The sequence below is a fragment of the Bidens hawaiensis genome, unplaced genomic scaffold, assembly GCF_021521415.1.
Source record: "Bidens hawaiensis isolate Kalapana, Puna unplaced genomic scaffold, B.hawaiensis_p1.1 tig00017033_1, whole genome shotgun sequence".
NCBI lineage: Eukaryota > Viridiplantae > Streptophyta > Magnoliopsida > Asterales > Asteraceae > Bidens > Bidens hawaiensis.
In genome coordinates, this window is record NW_027492575.1 from 40,267 (window position 1) to 65,289 (window position 25,023).

Sequence of the window (25,023 nt, forward strand, 5' to 3'; positions counted from 1 at the left end):
CCATTTTTTTAACAAAAATAAACGGACCGAACTACTTTTTAACAAAAACAAGGACCAAACTAAAATTTTTTTATCAAACTAAACGAATCGAATCACATTTTTTAACAAGTAGTTCGTTTCGTTTAACAAAATTAAGCGAATCAAACTACTTGTTTAACAAAAATAAACAAACCGAACTTATTTTTTAACAAAAATAAACGAATCAAACTACCTTTCTAACAAAAATAAACGAACCGGACTTACTTATTAACAAAAATAAACAAACCAACTTATCTTTTAAAAAATATAAACGAATCGAACTACTTTTTTTTTACTAAAAGAACGAACCACTTTTTTTAACAAGCAGTTTAGTTCATTTCGTTTAACAAAAATAAATGAATCCAACTACATTTTAACCAACAAAATGAATTAAGCTTATTTTTTAAATCGAACAACTTCTTTAACAAAAATAAACTAAACGAACTACTTTTTTGACAAAAATAAACTAACTGAACTACTTTTTCAACAAAAATAAAATACCGAAATACTTTTCTTTACTAAACTAAATGAACTGAACAATTCGCTTTAACAAAAACAAGCGTATCAACTATTTTTAAAAAAAACTAACCAAACTTATTTTTAACAACATAAAAAAACGAACCAAACTATTTTTTTAACAAAAATAAATGAACCAAACTTTTTTTAAACAAAAATAAGCTAACCGAACTTATTATTAATAAAAATATCGCCGTAGCTTGCGCTAAGGTGGAGTTTGATTCGATTACTTATTTTAGAAGTAGTTACATTCGTTTAGTTTAATAAAAAAGTAGTTTGGTTCGTTTATTTTTGTTAAAAAGGTAGTTCGGTTCGTTTATTTTCATTTATATATATCCCCGGCCCAGAAGGGTCTACTTTTCTAAGTCAATGGCAAAGTGGAACTTAAGCCTGGTCAAAAGTGGGTCGTTTTCTCCTATTTAATTTTCTAACCCCTCTTAGGGGTTATTGAGGTATCTTTCTCATAAATTGCTATCCACAAACGTTCCACTTTCCTAATCTTATTCCAAGTTAAATATAAAATAGAAGCCATTCGTTATATTTATGATCATGGTCTACTTAAAATATAGTTTCCACAATGTTTAAATTAATCTTTGGAACATTGCAAATTTCACTGTCATGGTGTTAAATTTTGCATTGATTTAGCTTGTTCAAACTCAGTGGAAATCGTTGGATATTTGGTGAACTGAATACAGATGGAACTGTTATGCATATATAAAAACGGACATGATGAACAATTTCATAGAAAAACACACGGGAAAGCGAATTAAGGTGTGACCGTAACATGTGAAGAAATTATGTTCAAGTGTGCTCAAAATTTTTGGTTATTAAAAATTTGAAGTTATATATGCCAGCTTTTTTTAAAGATCTATGATATATAATAAGAAGAGGCTAGATAATAAAATATAGAGAAAATTACTATTTACGTCCCTATGGTTTCAAGGCAAATGCATAATGAGTCCACGAAATTTTTTTTGAACTGCTTGAGTCCCTGTGGTTTAAAAAATGAACCATTTGAGTCCTGCCGTTACTTAACTGTGTTAGTTTTAGGGGTAGATTTGACATTTCACTTTTATATATATACATTGTCACCCTGAGTCCTTGAACATCATAACTGGTCATGTTGACTCCCCTTATCCTTTTAACAAAAATAAATGAACTAGACTAATTTTTTTAAACAAAAATAAACAAACCGAACCACATTTTCAACAAAAATTAACGAACCGAACTACTTTTCAACAAAAAAAAAGGACAAACTGATTTTTTTTATCAAACTAAACGAACCAAATCACTTTTTTAACAAGTAGTTCGTTTCGTTTAACAAAAATAAACAAATCGAACCATTTTTTTAACAAAAATAAACGGACCGAACTACTTTTTAACAAAAACAAGGACCAAACTAAAATTTTTTTATCAAACTAAACGAATCGAATCACATTTTTTAACAAGTAGTTCGTTTCGTTTAACAAAATTAAGCGAATCAAACTACTTGTTTAACAAAAATAAACAAACCGAACTTATTTTTTAACAAAAATAAACGAATCAAACTACCTTTCTAACAAAAATAAACGAACCGGACTTACTTATTAACAAAAATAAACAAACCAACTTATCTTTTAAAAAATATAAACGAATCGAACTACTTTTTTTTTACTAAAAGAACGAACCACTTTTTTTAACAAGCAGTTTAGTTCATTTCGTTTAACAAAAATAAATGAATCCAACTACATTTTAACCAAAAAAATGAATTAAGCTTATTTTTTAAATCGAACAACTTCTTTAACAAAAATAAACTAAACGAACTACTTTTTTGACAAAAATAAACTAACTGAACTACTTTTTCAACAAAAATAAAATACCGAAATACTTTTCTTTACTAAACTAAATGAACTGAACAATTCGCTTTAACAAAAACAAGCGTATCAACTATTTTTAAAAAAAACTAACCAAACTTATTTTTAACAACATAAAAAAACGAACCAAACTATTTTTTTAACAAAAATAAATGAACCAAACTTTTTTTAAACAAAAATAAGCTAACCGAACTTATTATTAATAAAAATATCGCCGTAGCTTGCGCTAAGGTGGAGTTTGATTCGATTACTTATTTTAGAAGTAGTTACATTCGTTTAGTTTAATAAAAAAGTAGTTTGGTTCGTTTATTTTTGTTAAAAAGGTAGTTCGGTTCGTTTATTTTCATTTATATATATCCCCGGCCCAGAAGGGTCTACTTTTCTAAGTCAATGGCAAAGTGGAACTTAAGCCTGGTCAAAAGTGGGTCGTTTTCTCCTATTTAATTTTCTAACCCCTCTTAGGGGTTATTGAGGTATCTTTCTCATAAATTGCTATCCACAAACGTTCCACTTTCCTAATCTTATTCCAAGTTAAATATAAAATAGAAGCCATTCGTTATATTTATGATCATGGTCTACTTAAAATATAGTTTCCACAATGTTTAAATTAATCTTTGGAACATTGCAAATTTCACTGTCATGGTGTTAAATTTTGCATTGATTTAGCTTGTTCAAACTCAGTGGAAATCGTTGGATATTTGGTGAACTGAATACAGATGGAACTGTTATGCATATATAAAAACGGACATGATGAACAATTTCATAGAAAAACACACGGGAAAGCGAATTAAGGTGTGACCGTAACATGTGAAGAAATTATGTTCAAGTGTGCTCAAAATTTTTGGTTATTAAAAATTTGAAGTTATATATGCCAGCTTTTTTTAAAGATCTATGATATATAATAAGAAGAGGCTAGATAATAAAATATAGAGAAAATTACTATTTACGTCCCTATGGTTTCAAGGCAAATGCATAATGAGTCCACGAAATTTTTTTTGAACTGCTTGAGTCCCTGTGGTTTAAAAAATGAACCATTTGAGTCCTGCCGTTACTTAACTGTGTTAGTTTTAGGGGTAGATTTGACATTTCACTTTTATATATATACATTGTCACCCTGAGTCCTTGAACATCATAACTGGTCATGTTGACTCCCCTTATCCTTTTAACAAAAATAAATGAACTAGACTAATTTTTTTAAACAAAAATAAACAAACCGAACCACATTTTCAACAAAAATTAACGAACCGAACTACTTTTCAACAAAAAAAAAGGACAAACTGATTTTTTTTTATCAAACTAACCCGTTTAAAAGCTATCTGGATTTGGTGACCCATAACCCGCTTATGGTTTTTACTATAAAATTGTTTATTGATTATAAATAATATCCTTATATTTTTAAATTGGATATTAAATTTTAGTAGTGGCACTCAAGTGCCACTACCCCAAAGCTATACACATCACATTTCTCGTTACAATCATGTTATATGCTAGCTCTACGTACATGAAAAGTATATACACCAAAGGATTATTAGAAAATTTCTAATTGCTAATATGCATAAAAGAATTCCAATATTAGGTAGAAATACCTGGAGCAATGTATCCCAAAGTTCCTACAATTACCGTTTGATTGGAGGAATCCGGGTCTAGCAATCTGGCTGCTCCAAAGTCAGCAACACATCCTTTCATGTCCGAGTTCAAGAGAATATTATTGCTTGATATGTCTCTATGAACAATAGGAGGGCAGCAATCATGGTGCATGTATGCTAAAGCATGGGCTACATCTTTGATAATGTTTACCCTCTTCATCCAGTCAACTTCAATAGCTGATTCACCATTGCTCAAGGCATAAAATAGGCTCCCTTTTTCCATGTATTCATATACAAGGAAGTTGCATTTGTTATGCAAACAAAAACCATAGAGTTTGACAATGCTTTTGTGTCTTAGGTTGGTCAACACTTGTACTTCATTCTTGAAACTCTGATCAAATGCCGGTTGCTCGGCTTCAAAGCGGTGGAGTTTTTTCAAAGCAAACTTTTTACCATTTGGCAGTTTGGCTTCATAAACACTACCATAGCCACCGGTTCCAATGCAGTATTTGAGGTCGAAGTCCTCTGTAGCAGCGATGAAGTGTTCATATGCAATTACTCCATCGTAATTCAATATAGGGCACACATCTCCATGTTTTTTTGTTTCCGGGTGGATACTGTTTGGGGTAGACATTTTATAACAGTAACATATATAACAAAACAGGAGAAAGGAAAATCCATAAATAATGGGGGTAAAAATGCCCAAATAAAAAATGAGATTGTTTCTTTCGGTGCAGGTGGATTGTTCCAACCAGTCATTGTAGGACAAATCAACTCTGCCATGATTGGGACAAAGATCACGAGGAACATTTCCAGTAAGGTGATTATGAGACAGGTTTAGATGCTTGAAATGTGAAATGATCAGGAAAGGTATCTCTCCATCTAAACTATTACAACTAAGGTCCAAGTACTCTAAGTCATAGCAATCGCTTAGACTTGTGACAGTTCCTGTTATCATATTCATAGAGAGGTCTAGATGGTGTAGATAACAAGGATATTGAAACGACATGTTGCCTGACAACTGGTTTGATGAAAAATCAAGATGAGAAAGTCTCGAAGATTTTCCAAATTCAGGATGAACAGGACCCACGAGACTATTATGACTAAGGTCCAGATGTTGCAAGTACATCAATTTTACAATATCTAGAGGTATGTGGCCACTTAGGGAATTCTTGCCAAGGTTTAACATTTTCAATTGGCTTAGATTACCAAAAAGTGAGAGAATTGGACCGTCAAAATTGTTGTGACCCAGATTCAATGTTTCCAGCTTTTGCAAATTGGTAATTTCTTGTGGGATGGTTGCATTGAGTTGATTTGTGCTCAAGTCTAGGACTCTGAGATTGCGCATGGAGCCATAAGATGGTGGGAATGGACCCATAAGTTGGTTTTTACTAAGATTAAGGTGTTCCAAATGGACGAGATTTATGAGCTTAACCGGTAACTTGCCCGTGAGAAGATTCCCCCAAAGTGAAAGTCGGGTGAGATTTGAGAGCAAACCAATCTGCTCTGGGATGCTTCCCTCAAGACCACAGTTTTCAACAATAAACACCTCAAGGTTCGGAAATGAAGCAAAGTCGAGGCTTCCCAGATCACCTTGAAGGTTATTATTGTGAAAGTATATATCTTTAACACTTCCTGCGTCATTACAATAGATATGAGGCCAACTACAATGATCATCTGATCGAGCGTATGTATTCCCCCACCAATTAGTTGCAAGCAAAGCTTTTGCTTGTAATGATTTGCTGATATCATTGGCAGTGGTTTGTGATAACATGAAAAAAAGAATCATAAGAAAAAGATGAATAATAGTACTATTAGGATGCCACATCACGTATATATGTGTATTGTTTGTTTATGAATAAAGTGAACAAATGAGGTATTTGTAGTACTGAATATATACACATTACCAGATCTGTTTTAAGTTTGGAAGTAAACCGCGCAGAGGAAACTTTAGGCAACAATTGAGACGTCTTTTTTTCCAAAAAATTCTAACCCCTCTCAAGGGATGGAGAGAGGAAACTTTAGGCAACAATTGAGACGTCTTTTTTTCCAAAAAATTCTAACCCCTCTCAAGGGATGGAGAGAGGAAACTTTAGGCAACAATTGAGACGTCTTTTTTTCCAAAAAATTCTAACCCCTCTCAAGGGATGGAGAGAGGAAACTTTAGTCAACAATTGAGACGTCTTTTTTTCCAAAAAATTCTAACCCCTCTCAAGGGATGGAGAGAGGAAACTTTAGGCAACAATTAAGATGTCATTTAGCCAAATTTATGTCCTCTCCTATTCCAAGTCAACAATAAAAAACAAGCCTGGTCCTACTCAAAATATTTGTCCTGTTTCATAAATCATTTGTTTAAAATCTAGCATTCTATTAATTCGATCTATAGGTTACGCTCAACGATTGAATACGTAAAATTGGCATAAATCTCTCTATTTTGTTTCTTTTTGAATTTTGAAATCGTCACACACTCACATTTCAACATGAAACACTTCAACATTATACGACAGCCTTTTTGTCAATTTAGTTGTTTAATGTCAGTGCCATCTCTACAAGAGATCGATCAGTTGAGCGATACTGCAGAAGAACAGAGGCTAAATATAGTAAATAGAGCCTGTTGGCTTTTTCACACGGCATATAATTCATTTCTGTTGCACGGTTCAGAATTCATTTCTATTAGGCTATTAGTTAGGCCTTTGTTTCTCTGTTCACTTGTATTATTGGGCTTTAATATCAAACCAGGGCTAATCTACTGAATCATTTGAGACGTGTGTCCACCGTCAAAATCGAAGTGCAGATACTCTGTTGCAGCTGTTACTCCTCTTCACCGTCAGAATGAATATACAAAAAATTTGCCACAAAACTTCTCTCTAATAATTTGGCTGATCCTCACACTAATTTAATGCACTTCAATTCATCCACATTGTGATTGTACGAGTTTCCTTTACCTAAGAGCCAGGTATGGTTGACCCGTTGCATTTTCGTTTTCATTTTTTTTTTGTTCTTAATGATTTCTTAGAGTTAACTCAAATGCTTAAAATTTTTCATGGACGGAAAGATTCCCGATAAGCATCCAAGAATGATTCGAGCTTCTTTTATTCATGGACCGGAAACACAGTTGATGACATAAACATTCATACATCATTCTAACAAACATAGTGACTAACTAACCACGAAAATTGTTTTTACATTCATGTGAAAAGTCCTGCACCCTAATAAACTGAAGCACGTCCAAAGCGCATTTAAGAACCAGATTCAAATCGAAACCTTTTTAAAATGGCATGTTTTGACTAGAATCAAATCGATACGTTTTGAGAATGACCCATTTAAACCCGAACCAAATCGATATCTTCTACAATTAACCCGGTATGACCCGAACCAAATCAATACGATTTTAAAAAGACCCGTTGAAATCAGAACGAAATTGATACTTTATTAAATTGACTCGTTGACCAGAGCCAAAGCAAATCAAAACATTTCTAAAATGGCCCATTTTCATAAATGAAAATTGAAATACCACACTTGCAGATTAATAAGAAAAATGATAGGTAACACATACAACGTTCTTAGCTTCTGAAATTCTTTCTATCAAATGCGAATTCATTATTATTGGCTGTGAAGATCCAAAAAAAATAAAAAGCTTCAATGACTTCAAAACACTTGAAAGTTGAAACTCATGCGAACCTTTCACTTAATTTATGAACCCTTCATATTATTTCATTTTTCAATAGATACTAAAACCAAACACATAACGAACTAAATAAAAATTGAAACGAAACTAAATTGAAAAGGCAAAAACAAAACCAAAACTGAAAGCCAAATAAAACCAAATACCAATAAAACTAAAACAAAAGCCGAAATGAAACTGAAAAAATAAATTGATAAATCTGAAACAGAACCAAAAACAAAAATTGTAAAAACAGAAACAAAAAAATAAATAAAGTTAAACCCATCTAAAATGAAACTAAAAAAAATAAAAAAAATGAACCGAAATGAAACTGAAACGAAACAAATTTATAAAAAATAAAGCCGAACAAAAACCAAAAACCGATATGAAACCAAAATAAGAAAATGACTGCCATGAAACTTTAAAATGAAAAACTCGAACCCGTTAAGGAACACATGTATTATTAATCTACCAATTCTAATAAACTAAAATAATTGTGGACACTTGTCATCTTTTGGTTAATTCTCACAATTCTTTTCCCTCTAAAACTAATATCTTAATTGACCATAATATGTAATAGATCAATAATTATTCACTTTCCTTTTATACTCTATTTATATTATATCTATATATTTTTATAAAAATAAATATTAACATATTATTTACTATATATTACAAAATACTTGGTGAAATTTAAAAATCAATAACAAACCATGTTTGTCAAAGATTGAAAAGAATATAATTTCAATCATTAACATATTGTATTACGTATATTGTATAAGATTGTAAAGAAAAACAAAACTCGAATATGCTTTCATTTTACAAAGTAATTTTTTAATCATTAAGTTATAAATATATGATTAAAAGTAGATCCATTTTTTAAAAAATCAATCAATTTATCTATTATTATTATATACCAATCACTGTCTGACATAACAAAGTTTATCATATTTAGTTTCTTAGTTTTTTTTATCAAGGATTGTTTCGGGTTTTTTGTGGAACGTAAATTTGATTTTTTATGGGTTAAAAGTTGGTAAATGTATTGTTTGGTACAAGTTAACAACATTTAGATCAAAATTTGTTACAGATCAAAAATGGGAAATCTGAGTATTTTTAAAAGTTTGAAAACGCAATTAGATTTATCATCGAATTTGTTACGGGTTCAAAGTGTTGATTTGAAAATGTCAAACGAATGAAAGTTAGAATTTTAAAGATGATTCTGGTTTCAAAATTATTTTCAAGGGAATTTTTGGAAATAATCAAAAGGTTCAGGATTTGGCAAATTGACTATTTTTCCCTCGACTATTAAAATTTAAGAAAAGATTGTGAACACTTTCGACATGCCACCTCAGACCTATCAATACCTCTAACTTTCACCAAATTTGAAATATTGTGTAGGCATTAACTTTTCCTTCAATGATGATGAGAACGTTATATGGGAAGCATGTCATGCAAAATTATGCTCAAATGAAGCAAAATATTCACAAAATTGAGTGAGTGGCATGTTATTTTTTGTTGTCATTATGAGTCTATGACAAAGTCGAGAAGCTCCCTGAAACTTATCAAAATCTTTTTCATGGTGTAGCTCAGAAAAACATAGATCTTAAAGAACATCCGTCGTTACAATTTAATGCTCCCCTTTCCTTCGATGGGTGGTAAATTGATAAATATATCATTAAAGGTAACAATTATTCGGTATTTAGGCTGAGTGGTTAGAATATGAGAAGTCTTATTCTCGAAACTGGTTAATAACCAAAATTTTTTCAATTACACATATATGACACTGCTAATGAAATTTTCAATAGCAAGAGTGACACGCATTTTTTTTATTAAGTTCATTTAAAAAAAATATCATTTTGTGATATAAATAAAATTAATTTATGTACACATGGCATAGATACAAGCATAGATGTAATACATTTTTTCATATACACTATGTGATTATTTGCTTTACTTGTAATTTATAATTTGGATCATCTCGTGTGTAACACGGGCTCTAAAACTAGTAGTATAATATATTCGAATTATATATTGAATACAATTTAATTTAATTTTGAATTATTTTATAAGTAAGAAATTATGAGAATAAATGTTATTTATAGAAAAAGTTATTGTTTTAATTGTATAAGTAGAGTAAAGTGCCAAAATTGTCCTTAAGGTTTTATCAATAATGCGACTTTGGTCCAAAATGATTATTATTATTATTTTTTTGCAACTAGACCATTGACTTTTCTCACTTCTTGCCATTTAGTCCAAATCAATAACTCCATCCTTTTTTTATCGTTCATTTGAGGGTAAATCTGTCTTTTCTGCTTATAAATTATTTTATTATTTTGTTATTTTATTCATTCATATATATTTATTTTTTTTAACAACATTCATTAATATTTATTGATAAATAAATATAAATCTTAAATACATTTAAATGAAACATTTAAAAGCTCTCTGGTTGTTCCCTACATTATCTCAAGTTACCATATTGCTTTATTTATAACTGGAGGTTTCTCATGCATTTGACCCGAATTCACGGGTATGAGTCTCACCAAACCTAGATAGCCCTTAAACGGGTTATAACATCTCATTAAATTAAAAAATAATCTCACCAAATATTTGATATAAAAATCCTATAAAATAGGGATATACTAAAAATTAATATCCAATTATAAAAAAGATATTATTCATAATTAAGAAACAATTTTATAGTTAAAAAATAAGTGTGTCATGGGTCTCACTAAACCCAAATAGCTTTTAAATCGGATTATAACATCTCATTATTTGTGAAAATCTTTCATTATCAAATCTTAAATATATTATTAACTTTCTTACAATAAATAAAATTACAATTCAAAAAAATATATAAATATTATAAATAAATAATGTAAAACACCATATAATATGGAGGATAAAAGCTACTATGTAAATATAAATAACAAAGTAAATATAATCTCCCAAATTTTGAGCAGGCATCTTCATCTTCCTCATCATCTACCTTCCTTGCCGGCCACCTTAATACTTGCTAGAAAAAAACAGTTATATGCAACGACCAGAACCCCTGATTTGTTCTTTCCTAATTCCCATCTATGGATCCATCTCAACAAGTTCGTGATTTCAGATTAAATCAAGAGCAACCCCCCCCCCCCCACCCAATTAGTGATTTCAAAATCCACCTTCATTTTTCTCAAGTCGACAACAATGGCTTCCAAATCTCAAGATTCATCACTTTCCCTATCCTCAAATTGCTAACTCAAATCGTGTCAATTTTCAACCACTCACATCAACTTCAATTAACACCACCAAATCAACTTTCAAACCCATTATCGCCCTTCCCACCCGTTAAATGCCTTTGTCGTCTGGTTCCGCCGAGAGGAAGATGGCGGTTGTTATGGGTCATCTGGTGAACATGAAAATATGGATGTGGTGAGATGATTCGATGAAGATGAGTTAACGGTGGGGTTATCAATTGATTTATTAGATAGATATTTAATAAATAAACTTAAAATGACCGTTTTATCTCTAACTTACCGTTAAAAATTTAACGGAGTTAGTGATTTGGACGTAATTGACAAGAAACAAGGAAGCTTGATGGTCCATCTGCAAAAACAAAACGTTTCGAACGAAAATCGCATATTTAACCAAATCTCAGGGACGATTTTGGCACTTTACACGTATAAGTATAGTAGATATCCTTGATCTTTTTGGAAACAAGTTATAAGACCTATTTTTTATATTTGTCTGAACACTCGAAAACTCGGAGATGACCCTGCACTTGATGTAGGAATTATTGGGAAGAATTGAAACATTTTCTCAAAAACTAAAACACTCATACCATATCCAAACTGAATCGTTGACCTGAAATTTTTGGGTCCGTGACTTCACTCACACCATCATCATATGCGATTGACTTGATCACAACTACATCTTTATGTACACACCATATTAGAGCATTCTCAGCACGTTCCTTATAAATATGTGATTGAGTTTTGTAAATTATATGATATGGTTATGAGTAGTTGCGAGTAAAGGAGGGAGAAAATGTTATATGGGAAAGTTAAATTTGAGGTTTTACTGTCCACACCGTATAATTTTTTAATATTTTCTTAAAGTGGTTGTGAGTGTAGGAGAGGGAAAAAATAAGGGTATAAAAAAAGAATTATTTAATCAAACAGATGAGAGAAAAAACAGTAATTTTTAGTATAATTATATAAATATATATAGATATATGGTAGAGACTGTGCTAGATGATGTTCGGTTTATTTGTGCATATATTAGTTCGTTAACGTAGTTGTTTTATTCATTTAAAGTAGTAACATCGATACTTCATACGTGTTTATTGTGTTTCATGTCACAGGTACTTAACACGCTTAATTTGGACATATACGAGCAAGGGATGAAGACCCGGGATGTCCAGCACGCGAATCGGGGAAGGAAAATTGAGCTGCTGAGTGAAGCCACCCATCGCGCTACATGATGGGTGTGGAAGACAGGGCATCGCGCGACACAATGCCCAATAAAATATTTTAAAACGTTGACTTTTGGTCCATCGTGCTACGCGATGGACCAGGGGAGGAGGCCATTGCGCTACGCGATGGTCTCCACAGTCGGGAAAGTTAGGGTTTGTTTTTATATTACGTTTTGACGACCCTAGACGTTATCATTCAGTTTCTTAGCAGTTTCTAGAGCAGCAATGTCACACCCCGTCAAAGCGGAAGCGCGGGCGTGTGACGTCATGTATACCGTAAGCATATGATTATCGCCAACATGCTTGTATTAGGATACCAATAGTTTTAAAAGCGTTTATAAACCATAATCTGTTTTTAAAAAATAGTAGTTAAACATCAAAACGGTATCCTATTTATACAATGAAGTCCCGGCTTCATGATTCCTTACGTGCATTGTTAATTCCTTGAAAAACATACGATTTAAAAGTCAACACAATGGTTGGTGAGTTCACAGGTTTTGAGACTTGATATGAAATCACTTTATTCATAAATCATTGGATCAGTTCGCAAACAAGTATATGATAACATATTGAAACAAATACGATATCCTCCGTAGACTAGCTAAATCTACGAATTAATATGACGAACCCTGAGCCTATAACCAAACCACGACTTATATCCTTTTGCCCTGTTCAAATCTCACAGATGGAATATACGCACCATGTTTCGATGCAATATCGGAGATTAGAGCGACTAACCTAAAATAGGGGGAAATGCCAACGTCAATAGTACTATCCGTATATTCCTGTGGCTAACTCCGTTAGTTAATGGTTATAGTATGGAAGCAAGGGACTTATAGCACTACATGGTTCAACTCAAGTTCGCATAAGGATTGGTGTCTTGTTTCTAATTATCATATATAAAAGCAGTTGTGTATGTTTTCCACCCCCGAATTTATAAAACAATAAAACAGTAAATGGGGGTTGTGAAACTCACCTCGTACGTTCAGTGTTCAATTCGTTAGCAATTTCAGTTTGGACCTGGGTCCGCTGCCTTCACACGTCCTAAACGTGTAAGGTCAGTTAGTTACCGTTATCGACTCGCAAGTCGGTTTATGCTAGTCGCTTTCACCCAACTAGTCGTTTCATTAATTTGTTTGTGTCGGTTGCTTTCACCAACCGAACGTTTTGTTTGTTTGTGGCGGTTGCTTTCTTCAACCGCACGTTTCGTTTGCCTGTGTCGGTTGCTTTCACCCAACCGCACGTTTCATTTGTTTGTGTCGGTTGCTTTCACCAACCGAACATTTCGTTTCTTTGTGTCGGTTGCTTTAGCCCAACCAATCGTTTCGTTCATGGTGTCGATTACATTTAAAATATATATTAAAATTTATATGTTTATTTCTAAATAGTAACTCTTTAAGTTAGGATTGTAAAGCATAATATATTTATATATTTTTTTCATAAACTCTAAACCAATTTTATATGTCATTTCGATCATTTAACTCGTAAAATTTAATACTCTTACGTCCAACACATATATAGTTAAAAAATATATATTCAAGTATAAATCTCTTTTAAGACACAAAACGTATTTTATAGGTATACAGGTTATATAAACGTATATTAAAAGTAATAATTAAAAAAAAACTCTTTTCATTTACTCCGATTATAAACCACCCGTTACTTAAAAAATATGATTATGTTTATCAAAATAAGTGTTTATATTTTGTACAACAATTCTTGTGATGTTTTACCAACTTGTAAAATGTAACCAAAATAGACGTAAGTATTTTGACTATCTTTTTGCCAAAATAATCTAAGACACTTGAGAATATGTTTGTTTGTTTGTTTTATATTCTACCAACTTTATATATTTATGAACATACATATTTATATGTTGACCATGAGAATCAAATTTTGCTAACAGCATCTCCGTGTAGTTTACTCTTTGGGTGACAAGCTTAGCACGAACATCATGCTTTTACTTAAACGTAAAGATAAGTTCAAGAAGGTTTAGCTCACATTGTCGCGGATTGTGTTTAGGGATTAAGAAGATAGAGAGCTTGCTTTAATTCCACTCCGTGATGCCCATTAGACAATTTAACATTTCAACTCCTTGTTTTAGCTTAGAAAGCGGTACCGGGTTCGACGCATTTGGTTTACGGAAGGAGACCGCAGAGCATTCCGGGTCGGTTTCGGGTGTAACGACGAACCGTAGCGATGTCCAGGGTTAGGTTTGGGGCTATAATTGGGTGGTGCGCTAGCGGTGGGTTGTGTTTGGCGGTGGTAGCTGGTGGTGACGGGTTGACGGTGGCGCGTTGCGGTGACGTTACAGCGATGTTGTGGTGGCCTTACGGTGGGACGGTGAGCGCGGCGGAGGGTAGTGGTTTGCGGTGGTGTTGGAGCTCAAAGACCAGGCTTGTTTTCAACTAGGCGTATCCTTAGATGATGCTAGATGAGTGCTTTAAAGAGGTGAGACCACACCAAATAAGTTTGGTTGATGAGGAGATGATGTTTATGATTATGTAAACTTGCAAAACACTTACGGCTCTTTGGTTTCAGATTTGGGGCAGAATTTAGTATACTCCCAACTCATATATATGCATGTGTTCTTGAATTTTGAATTTGAGTGTTTGTATATTTTAGAGAGAGAGAGCCGAGAGAAGATAAACAACCTTGGAAGTGTTGTGTGTTTTGTTATAGTTGTATGGTATAAAGCAAAACAGAAGTATGGATTTCCTTTTAAAATATTCTAAACATAGATGATGGAGGTTGTGTGTGATATTGGAGAAAATCGAAAGGAAATGGTGCATAGGGAACGTTTTGGCTGACAGTCAAAGGAAAAAGTGATATGGTGGTGATTGGTAAGGTGAGTTGATGGCTTGCCTTTATTTCTTTGCATACCAACTCATTGACCGTATGTCCACTAGATATTTATTTTGATTCATAACATGAATTAAATTTGGAATGTGTATAGAAACCATAGGATGGGATTATGAGATGATAATTTTATTTGTTAATCAATGATATTAAAGTTAACTACAAGTTTATTATTAGTTACTTACATGCCAATTATGATTCCCTTTAACTTTAGACTTTTTTATTATCTAGATCAATATATTGAATAAAATCAGCTCATGTATGCTTAATATATATCATACATGCTCGTATGTACACACACCTCGCAACTTATAGTTAGTTATTTACGAGACATACGTTTATTTGAGTGTACATATATGTGTAGCATTCTAACACAATATTAATTTTAATCTCGCAAACCAATGAAGTTATGCATTATATTGCATGTAATGTTATTATTTTTGGTTACCAAAGCTCATATGTTTCTATGTCGCTTATATTTCACCAAATAGGTTCACTAAAAAGATGATAAACGCTCGAAGAATCAGTTTGTTTTCGTTGTTGATATTTTATAAAATAATTATAAAATATATTTGTATAATATAGAATCAAACCTTATAGGTTCGTTAAATACGCTCGGGTAAGAAAGTTATCACCATTGCTTGTATTCGTCGGATAAAATCCGAAAGTTCGAGTAATTTCTAAAATTACTTAAATGCCATGCATCATGAACGAACGCTTATGCTAAACTCGTTGTGATTAAACTTAACAAAATGTAATCTTGAGGGAATTAACGTAAAGAAATCATGTTTAGTGATAGTACAGAAAACGTTTTATTTACGGAGTGTCATAAGCAAGGAGGAGAACCATTGATTCCATTCATCTCAAAGGCTTATACATGCTCCATATAATTTGTATCGAAGCCCGAGAGATGCCGAGACACGGCTAGATCCTTTTAATCATGCTCGGGATGTATAGTTTGTAATATTTCAGTTTATTTCTCATGTACTAGAACAACTAATTGTAATTGTCTTGATGTTAATCTATGAGTATTGATATTTAGTATGCCCGTACGTTCAGTCGGTTTAGGTTTTTGTCGATCAGAACGATTAGTTTGTCGGTTGCTATAATAATTGCTCGTAGGATTGTTTTGACCAGTTAATTGTGAGAAAGCATACGTTTGCCCTTAGTTGAGTCACACTGGCAGGGACCGTTTGATAACCAGTGTCGTGTGTTAGCGAGCGTGGATGCCTAAGGTTTAACCGGTTAGTCAGTCTGTAGTTGACACAAGATAGTTAATTTGTTAAGTTGCATGAGATTGCTGTTAGTTTGCTTACTTGAATTCCCGGGTGTGATTTGCTTGTTTAATTGATTGAATACTTGATTACTTGTTTGTTTATTATAAAACTCAAATCATTTGCTAGTGTGATCAGCACTGTTAATTGAATTACTTCACAATGTTAGGAATCCGTTTCACTGCACACCGACCGCATACTCCTCGTGGTTCGACACCCGACTTACCCTAGCTTGCTTAGGTGATTAGGACACTGATTTAATCGTTTTTGCCTAGATAGCGACAGTCTAGCATCATTAGGAATGCTCTTAGTTTACTTTTTTCAACATATACTTGCTTTGCCTTTACTTATTTATTATATATACCTAGCTTATAGCTCATGTGTTACACGGGTTTTGTTAGCTGTGTGTTGTTTATATAATCATTGTTATTTTATTTTGCTTGATGTTAATTTTATTTTTTGGATGGAAGTTTCTTTAGATTTAATGCATAGATATTACTTCGTTTGCCACGGTTATGAAATTTTGTTTAGATTTAATGCATACATATTATTTTGTTCGTCAAATTTTAATATTTTTTTTTGTTTGTATGAAAAGAATGAATCATTTCGTTATTAATTGTGTATTACACTGGTTTTTGATGTATTGTTAGTACCAAAACCAAATATAGCCAAAACAACATACAAAAGAGTAGCCAAATTGCATATCAAAACACGAGTTTATTAACTGGTTAACCGATATTAACTATCGAGATACCCTTATTAACACTAAATGTATTAACAAATGTTTGGTTTAACTGATTCCAATCGTTTTCTAAGTGAGCATCCCTGACCTGTTCCTAACCATCAGTAAGTAACTTGTTTCTCTTACATAGGTTATTAACTGGTTTTGGTTAGGTTTTTGTTTCGGTTTCGGTTCAGTTAACCGGTTATGATATGCACCTCTATTAAAAACTCGAGATTAAATATATATTGGTTGTGGACATGCCTACATGGTTAAGCGGTGTTGTTGCGGGCTAAAGCTAAGAGTGTAAACGAACCGAGCTACTTGCGAGCTACTCAAGTTCAGATCGATAAAGTGCTGGTAAAGAACCGAGCTTTTTCGAGCCCAAGCCGAGCTTCAACCTCAAATAAAACTTACTTACTTATCGAGCCCAAGCCTTACAAACCTTATGTATTTATAAGTTTACCTATTTTATACTTCTATGTACTAATTTCACATTTCACAGCCTAGCTCACGCCGAGATTAGCCTTGTTTATGGTTTAACAATATTATAAAATTAATTAAAAACATGTATAAATTTAATTAATAAATAATAAATTAGTTGAGCCCGAGCGGAGCTCGAGCTTGAAAAACAATTCTCAAGCCCTCGAGCTCGAACATGAAATGAGCCGACAGCTCGTTTACACCATAGCTAAAGCCGGCACTGGCGATGACACGGTATAGACTCGAGAGCTTAAATATTTCTATTGGGCCGTCATTTGGGCTTTTGCAATCATTTACCAGTTTAGACCTTTACCTATTTGCTTAACTACCCGAATGTAATTTCACTTGTCACAAACACCATTGCCTAATCAAAAGGTAATTCCATTGCGATCAAACACCTTCTCATGTAATAATGCTAAGTGAAAGCCATACTCAATGAACACGGAAAAATGGAATTTGATTCCGAGGTATAATTTCCGTACAATACCTAAAAATAAAAGTTTTTAACTACCTTTATCCATCTTTTTATCCATCCATCCTTGACCTTTTTTGATCGAGGTACAGTGTTAGATTTTGAATACCTTAATCTCTAGGGTTAACTCAAATGCTTAAAATTTTTCACTGGCGAGGAATATGTTTATCAAAATCTCTTTATATTACTTTCAAACGTACATTATTCAAACTAAAACCAAAATCAGAAGTAATTTTGATTTGTAAAAAATGTAAAGTTTGCGCAGTAACGATTATATGATGATCATCATCATCATCATCATTTTACTATTAGTTTCACAACCCTGGTGTCACACCCCGCCAAAGCGGAAACGCGGGCGCGTGACGTCATGTATACCATAAGCATATGATTATCCCAAACATAGTAGTATTAGGATACCATTAGTTTTCAAAAGAGTTTTACAACCCACGAAATGTTTTTAACAAGATAATTATACATAATAAGAGATTTCTCGTATATGACCCAGATATCAATCGGGTTATACATCTGAAATCCCTCCAAAAATAGGTATCCTAATTATGCATCGAGGTCCCGGTTCCATGATTTCCTTACAAGCTTGTTAATTCCCTGAAAGAAACATACAATTTAAAAGGTCAACACAATGGTTGGTGAGTCCACAAGTTTTAAGACTCGAAGTAAAATCACGTTGTTCATAAAACGTTGAATCAGTTCGCAAATAAGTATACGATAACATATTGAAACAAATACGATGATCCTCCGTAGACTAGCTAAATCTACGAATTAATATAACGAACCCTGAGCCTATAACCAAACCACGACTTATATCCTTTTGCCCTGTTTAAATCTCACAGACAGAATATACGCACCCTGTTTTGATGCAATATCGGAGGTTAGAGCGACTACCCTAAAATAGGGGGAAATGTCAACATCAATAGTACTATCCGTATATTCCTGTGGCTAACTCCGTTAACTAATGGTTATATTATGCAAGCAAGGGACTTATAGCACTACATGGTTCAACTCAAGTTCGTATAAGGATCGGTTGTTTTGTTTCTAACTATCGTATATAAAAGCAGTTGCGTATGTTTCTCCCCCCTAGTTAAAAGCAATAAAACAGTAAAAAGGGGTCGTAAAACTCACCTTGTGAGTTCAGTGATCGATTCGCTAGCAATTTTATATTAGCCCGGTCCTGCTGCCTTCACACGTCCTAAACGCGTAAGGTAAGTTAGTTCGTTACCGACTCGCAAGTCGGTTTATGCTAGTCGCTTTCACCCAACTAGCCGTTTCGTTTATTATATTTGTGTCGGTTGCTTTCACCAACCGAAAGTTTTGTTGTTAAATTTGTGTCGGTTGCTTTCACCAACCGAACGTTTCGTTTATTTTTGGGCGACCCGTTGATGATAAGTTTTTATATTCTTTTTGGAGAGTAAATGTTTATGTATATGCTTATATAAATATTAAGAATAAAATTCTTATTAGTGTCGGTGTAATTTGGATATAACATATTAGTTTGGGACTAGTAATATATATTAAAATTATATATATTTATGTCTAGACAATTTTCCTTAATTTACAACCAATATTTTTGTGAAACATAATATATTTATATTTCCATTCAAAAATGTTAAGACCGAATTTATTTATAGTTTTGATCGTTTAACTCGTAAAAATTATTACTTTTACGCCTAACATTTATATATTTCCCCAAAATATATATTTATGTAAAAAAAAATATTGTTTCGACTATAAAATGCCATTGTTAAAAATAATACTTATTATTTGTAAACTTTATAACATAAAACTAGTCAAAACCATAATAAGTTTTATAAACTGAATGATCGTATTCTTAACATAAAAATTTATAAAAGACCACTTTTGTTTATTTATAGTTATAAATCACATTCATGGTTTAAATACATCTACTTAAAACCAATGTTTGCTTTAAAGAAACATATATATATTTTCCACTCATAACTCCATAGAGCTATACTTTTACACTAAAATGGTATATAACCTCTATATGTTCACATTTCACTTATGTTTTTCACAAATCAAGCTCTTAGACTTTTAAGCTCGTGTTTAGCTCATTTATTTTTATATAATCAAAACTATATAGTTTTATAGGTTTACCTTTCATCTTTCAAATATACTAATTTGTGTGCATATTTTATACCAAAATCCATCTTTTAACAACATCAATTTATTTGCTACTTTTTTTAGGAGGTTGTAAACACACTAGAAAAGCTTATTTTTCTAGCAAGTATATAAACAACATTCTTGTATAAATAAATTTAGTGATCATTTAAAAGTATGACACCATGCATTTAATCATTTTAACCAAATTTTAGTATAAAAATAAAATAAACTACATTTAAGCATGTTCTTAACCCATATCATTTAACCCTTAACCTCTAAGTGTTTTCTAAGCATAATAGGTTTATGTTCATTATTATAGGTTTCTTTGACATGTTAATTGGGTAGATTATTAGTTGGGTGTTTATAACTAGCATAAACAAAATATATATAACAATATAAAGATAGGTTTAGAGGAGTTTAGCTCACTTAGCACTATGATTAGATATTAGAAAGAAAATAGAAAATCTTGAGTTTGGTTTCCACCCCTTGAGCTTGTACACTTTCTTAAGAAAAGGAAACCTCCTACACTTGCCACTTCCTTTAGAGCTTCCTAACCCATGGTTATCTTTGAATAAGTAATATATGTTTGTGTGTTGTAGATTGATATATGAGTGTGTGAGATAGACAGAGAGAGCCGAGAGGATAGTTAGGATATATATTTTCTTTTTGTTTGTGTTTATCTCATGCAAGACTAAGCTTTAATAGGAAATATGGTGGGGTTTACACAATACACATTTTGTCATAGAAATATGTGGCGAGGAAGTGTTTTGAGTGAAATAGAAGTAAAATAATTAAAGAAAAGAGGGTATGGTGAGGGGAGTGGTTAACGGGAGTGAAAATATGGTGATGGATAGAATTGATGATTGTGATCTTGCATTAGGTTTCAAAAATATATGGAGTTTGTACTTTAATAGTTTTATTATAGTTCTCATAATTTAGTGCTAGGATATTGATAGGATATTTTTACTTACATATTAATATAAGTAAACAATGTATACATATGGAGTGTTCTATTCATTTGACACTTGTATTTATTTGCAAATTATATATGTTGTATGCATATATAACAAATTTAATGGTACTCCAATTCGACAATGGTAGACGAATTATGAGTTGTGTGCCTGGTGTTTATACTTATTTAAAATAACATTATATATATATATATATATATCACAACATAAGTTGATGTATGATTAACATTTATAGAACTATATATACAAACTATATACACTGTAATATATATAAACATATAGATGCATGTCAATATTATTTGTTATTTTCATTTGATATTTTAGTGATCAAACGTTCGTTCATTAGTGCTTAAATACTCACTCGCACACGTCTAATACTCATATATATATATATATTGCTAGGATATTTTTACTTACATATTAATATAAAAGTTAAGTTTTTAAGTTGGTAAAGCCGTACGAGGCATACATTTATTTGAGCATGAATTTAATATTTGAACAAAAATATTTTGTCATCAATGTCCGTATGCCTTGAGTTGGTAGTGTTTCACCAAATAGGTTCGTTAAATAGCAGATATGTTCAAGTTGCCACCAACGTCCGTTTATGTCGGAAATGTTCCGTAAGTTCGAGTAATATATTATTTATATATGATGTATCGTGCCTATGCTAGACTCGTTGTGATTAAACTTAACAAAATTTGATCATGCGGGAATTAACGTTAAGAAATCATAATTAAACATTGTACGGAAAAAGACCTGTTTAGCGGAGTGTCACACCTGGCCATTGAGGACTTCCAAAAATCTGAACTTACATAGGCTGATGTTAACATGTTTTAGATACATGATGTGGTGCAAAATTTGCATACCAAAGCTTCAATTCATTCGTACGTTTTTTTTTCAAAATATCTATAAAGTTGCATATGGCATTTGGTCTGCCTAATTCCAACAATGATTAAGAGAAAATATCAGGTCCGCTTAACAATGATTGACATTTTAGCATGCTTAACTCATGCCAAGTTAGTTTATACCACAAATTCAAAATAAACTATTAAAACACTAATCCGTCAAAAACTTCGTTCTTCAAAAGAGCTGTGTGTTCTATGCAACAAATTACAACAACATTTACATTTATGGATGATACTGTGTTCAGGATTTGACTAATGTGCATATGCTTTCTATAGCCGCTACAACAATTTTATTGTTCTATGATACATATATTTGGGACCTACAACTCTACAAGTAACTTAATTACTGAATATGGAATGTGATAGATAGAGTAGGCATCCATTCATAACTTTATTTTTATATAATTAAGGTTGTTCTTGAAGATAGGCCTAACGATCAATGCCCTCGACACAATAACTCCTGAGACACGTTTCTCATTGTCGGTCGACACTTTGGATCTGTGAGAATGCATGCTAATGCTGCATTATAAACACGCATAATTTCCTTTTTAGTTGACCCATCGGTAGGATAAGGGAGTCGCTTGTCTAATATATTATCCAATGCTTTACCATGACTATTCGAATAGTTGTTCAGTAATGATAGCATATCTCCCGGATGCTTCCCTACAATTGTCTCAAGTGCCACCACCCCAAAGCTATATACGTCACATTTCTCGGTCACGATCATGTTATAAGCAAGTTCTACATCATTATATTTATCAAATGATCGTTAGCAAAATTTCTACAAAAAATGGACCTAAAATATGCCAATGGAAATACCTGGAGCAATGTATCCCAAAGTTCCTACAATTACTGTTTGGTTTGAGGAATCCGGGTCGAGTAATCTGGCTGCTCCAAAGTCACCAACAAATCCTTCCATTTCTGAGTTCAAGAGAATGTTGTTGGTTGATATGTCTCTATGAACGATAGGAGGGCTGCAATCATGATGCATATATGCCAAAGCATGTGCTACATCTTTGATAATGTTCACCCTCTTCATCCAACCCATATCAACAGCTGATTCACTATCACTCAAGGCACAAAATAGGCTCCCATTCTCCATGTAATCATATACAAGGAAGTTGCATTTTTTATGCAAACAGAAACCATACAGTTTGACAATGTTTTTGTGCCTTAGGTTGGTTAACACATAGATTTCATTCTTGAAACTCTTGTCAAATGCTGGTTGATCGGCTTCAAAACGATGGAGTTTTTTCAAAGCGAATATTTTACCATTAAACAATTTTGCTTGATAAACGCTACCATAGCCACCGGTTCCAATGCAGTATTTGAGGTCAAAGTCTTCTGTAGCAGCGATGAAGTCTTCATATGCAATTGTTCCATCAAAATTTAATATGGAGTACACATTTCCATGTTTTAATGTTTCTGGCTGGATTTTATTTTCTTTGTCGTCGTGCTTTTTGTAACACACGTAAACAAGAAACAAGAAGCAAAGCCCCAAGATTATGGGAAGAAAAATGGCCAAAAGGTGGACCGGTTTCTTTCTTCGCATATGTTCTATGCTGGTCGTGTTGCTTGACAATCCAAATTCTCTATCCTGGACTGAAGAAGGACTGGGGGTGATTGTAGTTAGATTATTATTAAGTTCTTCACCAACGAAATTATTACTTTTAAGATCCAAGTACTTCAAGTCACTGCAAACATGAAGACCTGTGAAAGCTCCAGTCAAACGATTCATAGAGATGTCTAGATGTTGTAGCTTACATGGTTCTTGAAAAGACAAATTACCCGACAACTGGTTTGATGAAACATCAAGGTAAGAAAGTCTTGACAGGCTTCCATAAATCAGACCCACAAGATTATTATGATTAAGGTCGAGACGTTGTAAGCTTGTCATATTTGCCATCTCTAGAGGTATGCGACCACTTATGGAATTCATGCCAAGGTTTAAAGTTTTCAGTCGGCTTAGACTACCAAAATTTGAGGGAAATGGACCGTCAAAACTGTTATTTCCCAGATTCAATGTTAACAAGTTTTTCAAATTACTAATTTCGTTTGGGATGGATGCATTTAGTTGGTTTGTGCTCAAGTCTAGGACTTTGAGACTGACCATCGAACCATAAGATCGTGGGATTGGACCACTAAGTTGGTTTTTACTAAGATAAAGTTGCCTTAAACCGGTGAGATTGGCCATTGAAACAGGTAAGTTACCTGTGAGGAGATTACCATATAGTGAAAGATAGGTGAGATTTGACAGCAAACCAATCTGCTCCGGGATGCTTCCTTCAAGTTTACAGTATTCTATAGAAAACCGCTCAAGGTTTGGAATTGAAGCAAAGTTGAGGCTTTCCATATTGCCTAGATACTGAAGGTCATAATTAAAAAAGTTTATTGAAACGACACTTCCTGCTTCATTGCAATAGACGTGAGGCCAATTACAATGATGTTGTGAGGCGTTTACATGTGGCCACCAGTCAGTGGCAAGCAAAGCTTCTGCTTCTAATGATGTACTGAAATCATTGGCGGTGGTTTCTGATAACATGAAAAAGGGAATCAAAAGAAGAAGAAGATGAGTAATAGTGTGCTGCATTATATTGTTTAGTTATCAATCTGGTATACGAGTTGGATGGGTGAATCTCGTGGATTAGTTTCACTCGTTCATAAATTATAATTATAACTAGTATTTGCAAAGTCAATGCCGTTTACTTTTCTAAGTCAACTTTCAGCGTCGAAACTTTAGTCAAGATAAGTTGGCGTTGGCTGCTTCATGGCTAGGTATCTATTTTGACATCACAGATATCTCACTGGACATAGATTAGATACGGATAGGTTTTATATAATATTATACTTATTCAATCAACTTTCACTTCTCCATATCATATTTTGTGCATTCAATCAAGATTCGCTAACGTTATACAATCTAGAGCTTTAATTTTTCATATCTTACTTTGTGCTGGCCTCAATATTTGAGGCTTCATAAGTACTTGGTGGGTCAGTCGTGTAACTATGACTATAAGAGGTAATTAGGGTTTTATTATTCACAAATTTTTGAGCAAGTTTATAAATATGTTTGTACACCAAATTAAGGTTGTTCAATGTTCATATG

The 25,023-nt window shown here is 32.8% G+C and overlaps 1 protein-coding gene and 1 pseudogene across 1 annotated transcript; both read right to left on the reverse strand.

Moving 5' to 3' along the window:
• Positions 1–3,801: 3,801 nt before the first annotated feature.
• On the reverse strand, positions 3,802–4,641 carry LOC143552759 (MDIS1-interacting receptor like kinase 2 pseudogene; annotated as a pseudogene).
• Positions 4,642–22,353: 17,712 nt separating this feature from the next.
• LOC143552747 (leucine-rich repeat receptor-like protein kinase PEPR1) lies at positions 22,354–24,507 on the reverse strand. The gene is made up of 2 exons (XM_077042892.1): positions 22,737–24,507; positions 22,354–22,658 (listed from the first exon to the last, which is right to left on the reverse strand). The coding sequence occupies exons 1-2, from the start codon at positions 24,505–24,507 to the stop codon at positions 22,354–22,356; spliced, it is 2,076 nt and encodes a 691-aa protein (XP_076899007.1).
• Positions 24,508–25,023: the final 516 nt, after the last annotated feature.

Excerpts from the sequence above, each read along its gene's own strand:
- LOC143552747 (XM_077042892.1), bottom strand. The coding sequence starts at position 24,507 with ATGCAGCACACTATTACTCATCTTCTTCTTCTTTTGATTCCCTTTTTC. Across the intron at positions 22,659-22,736 it reads TTTGGGATACATTGCTCCAG|AACTTGCTTATAACATGATC; the intron begins GTATTTCCATTG and ends ATAATGATGTAG.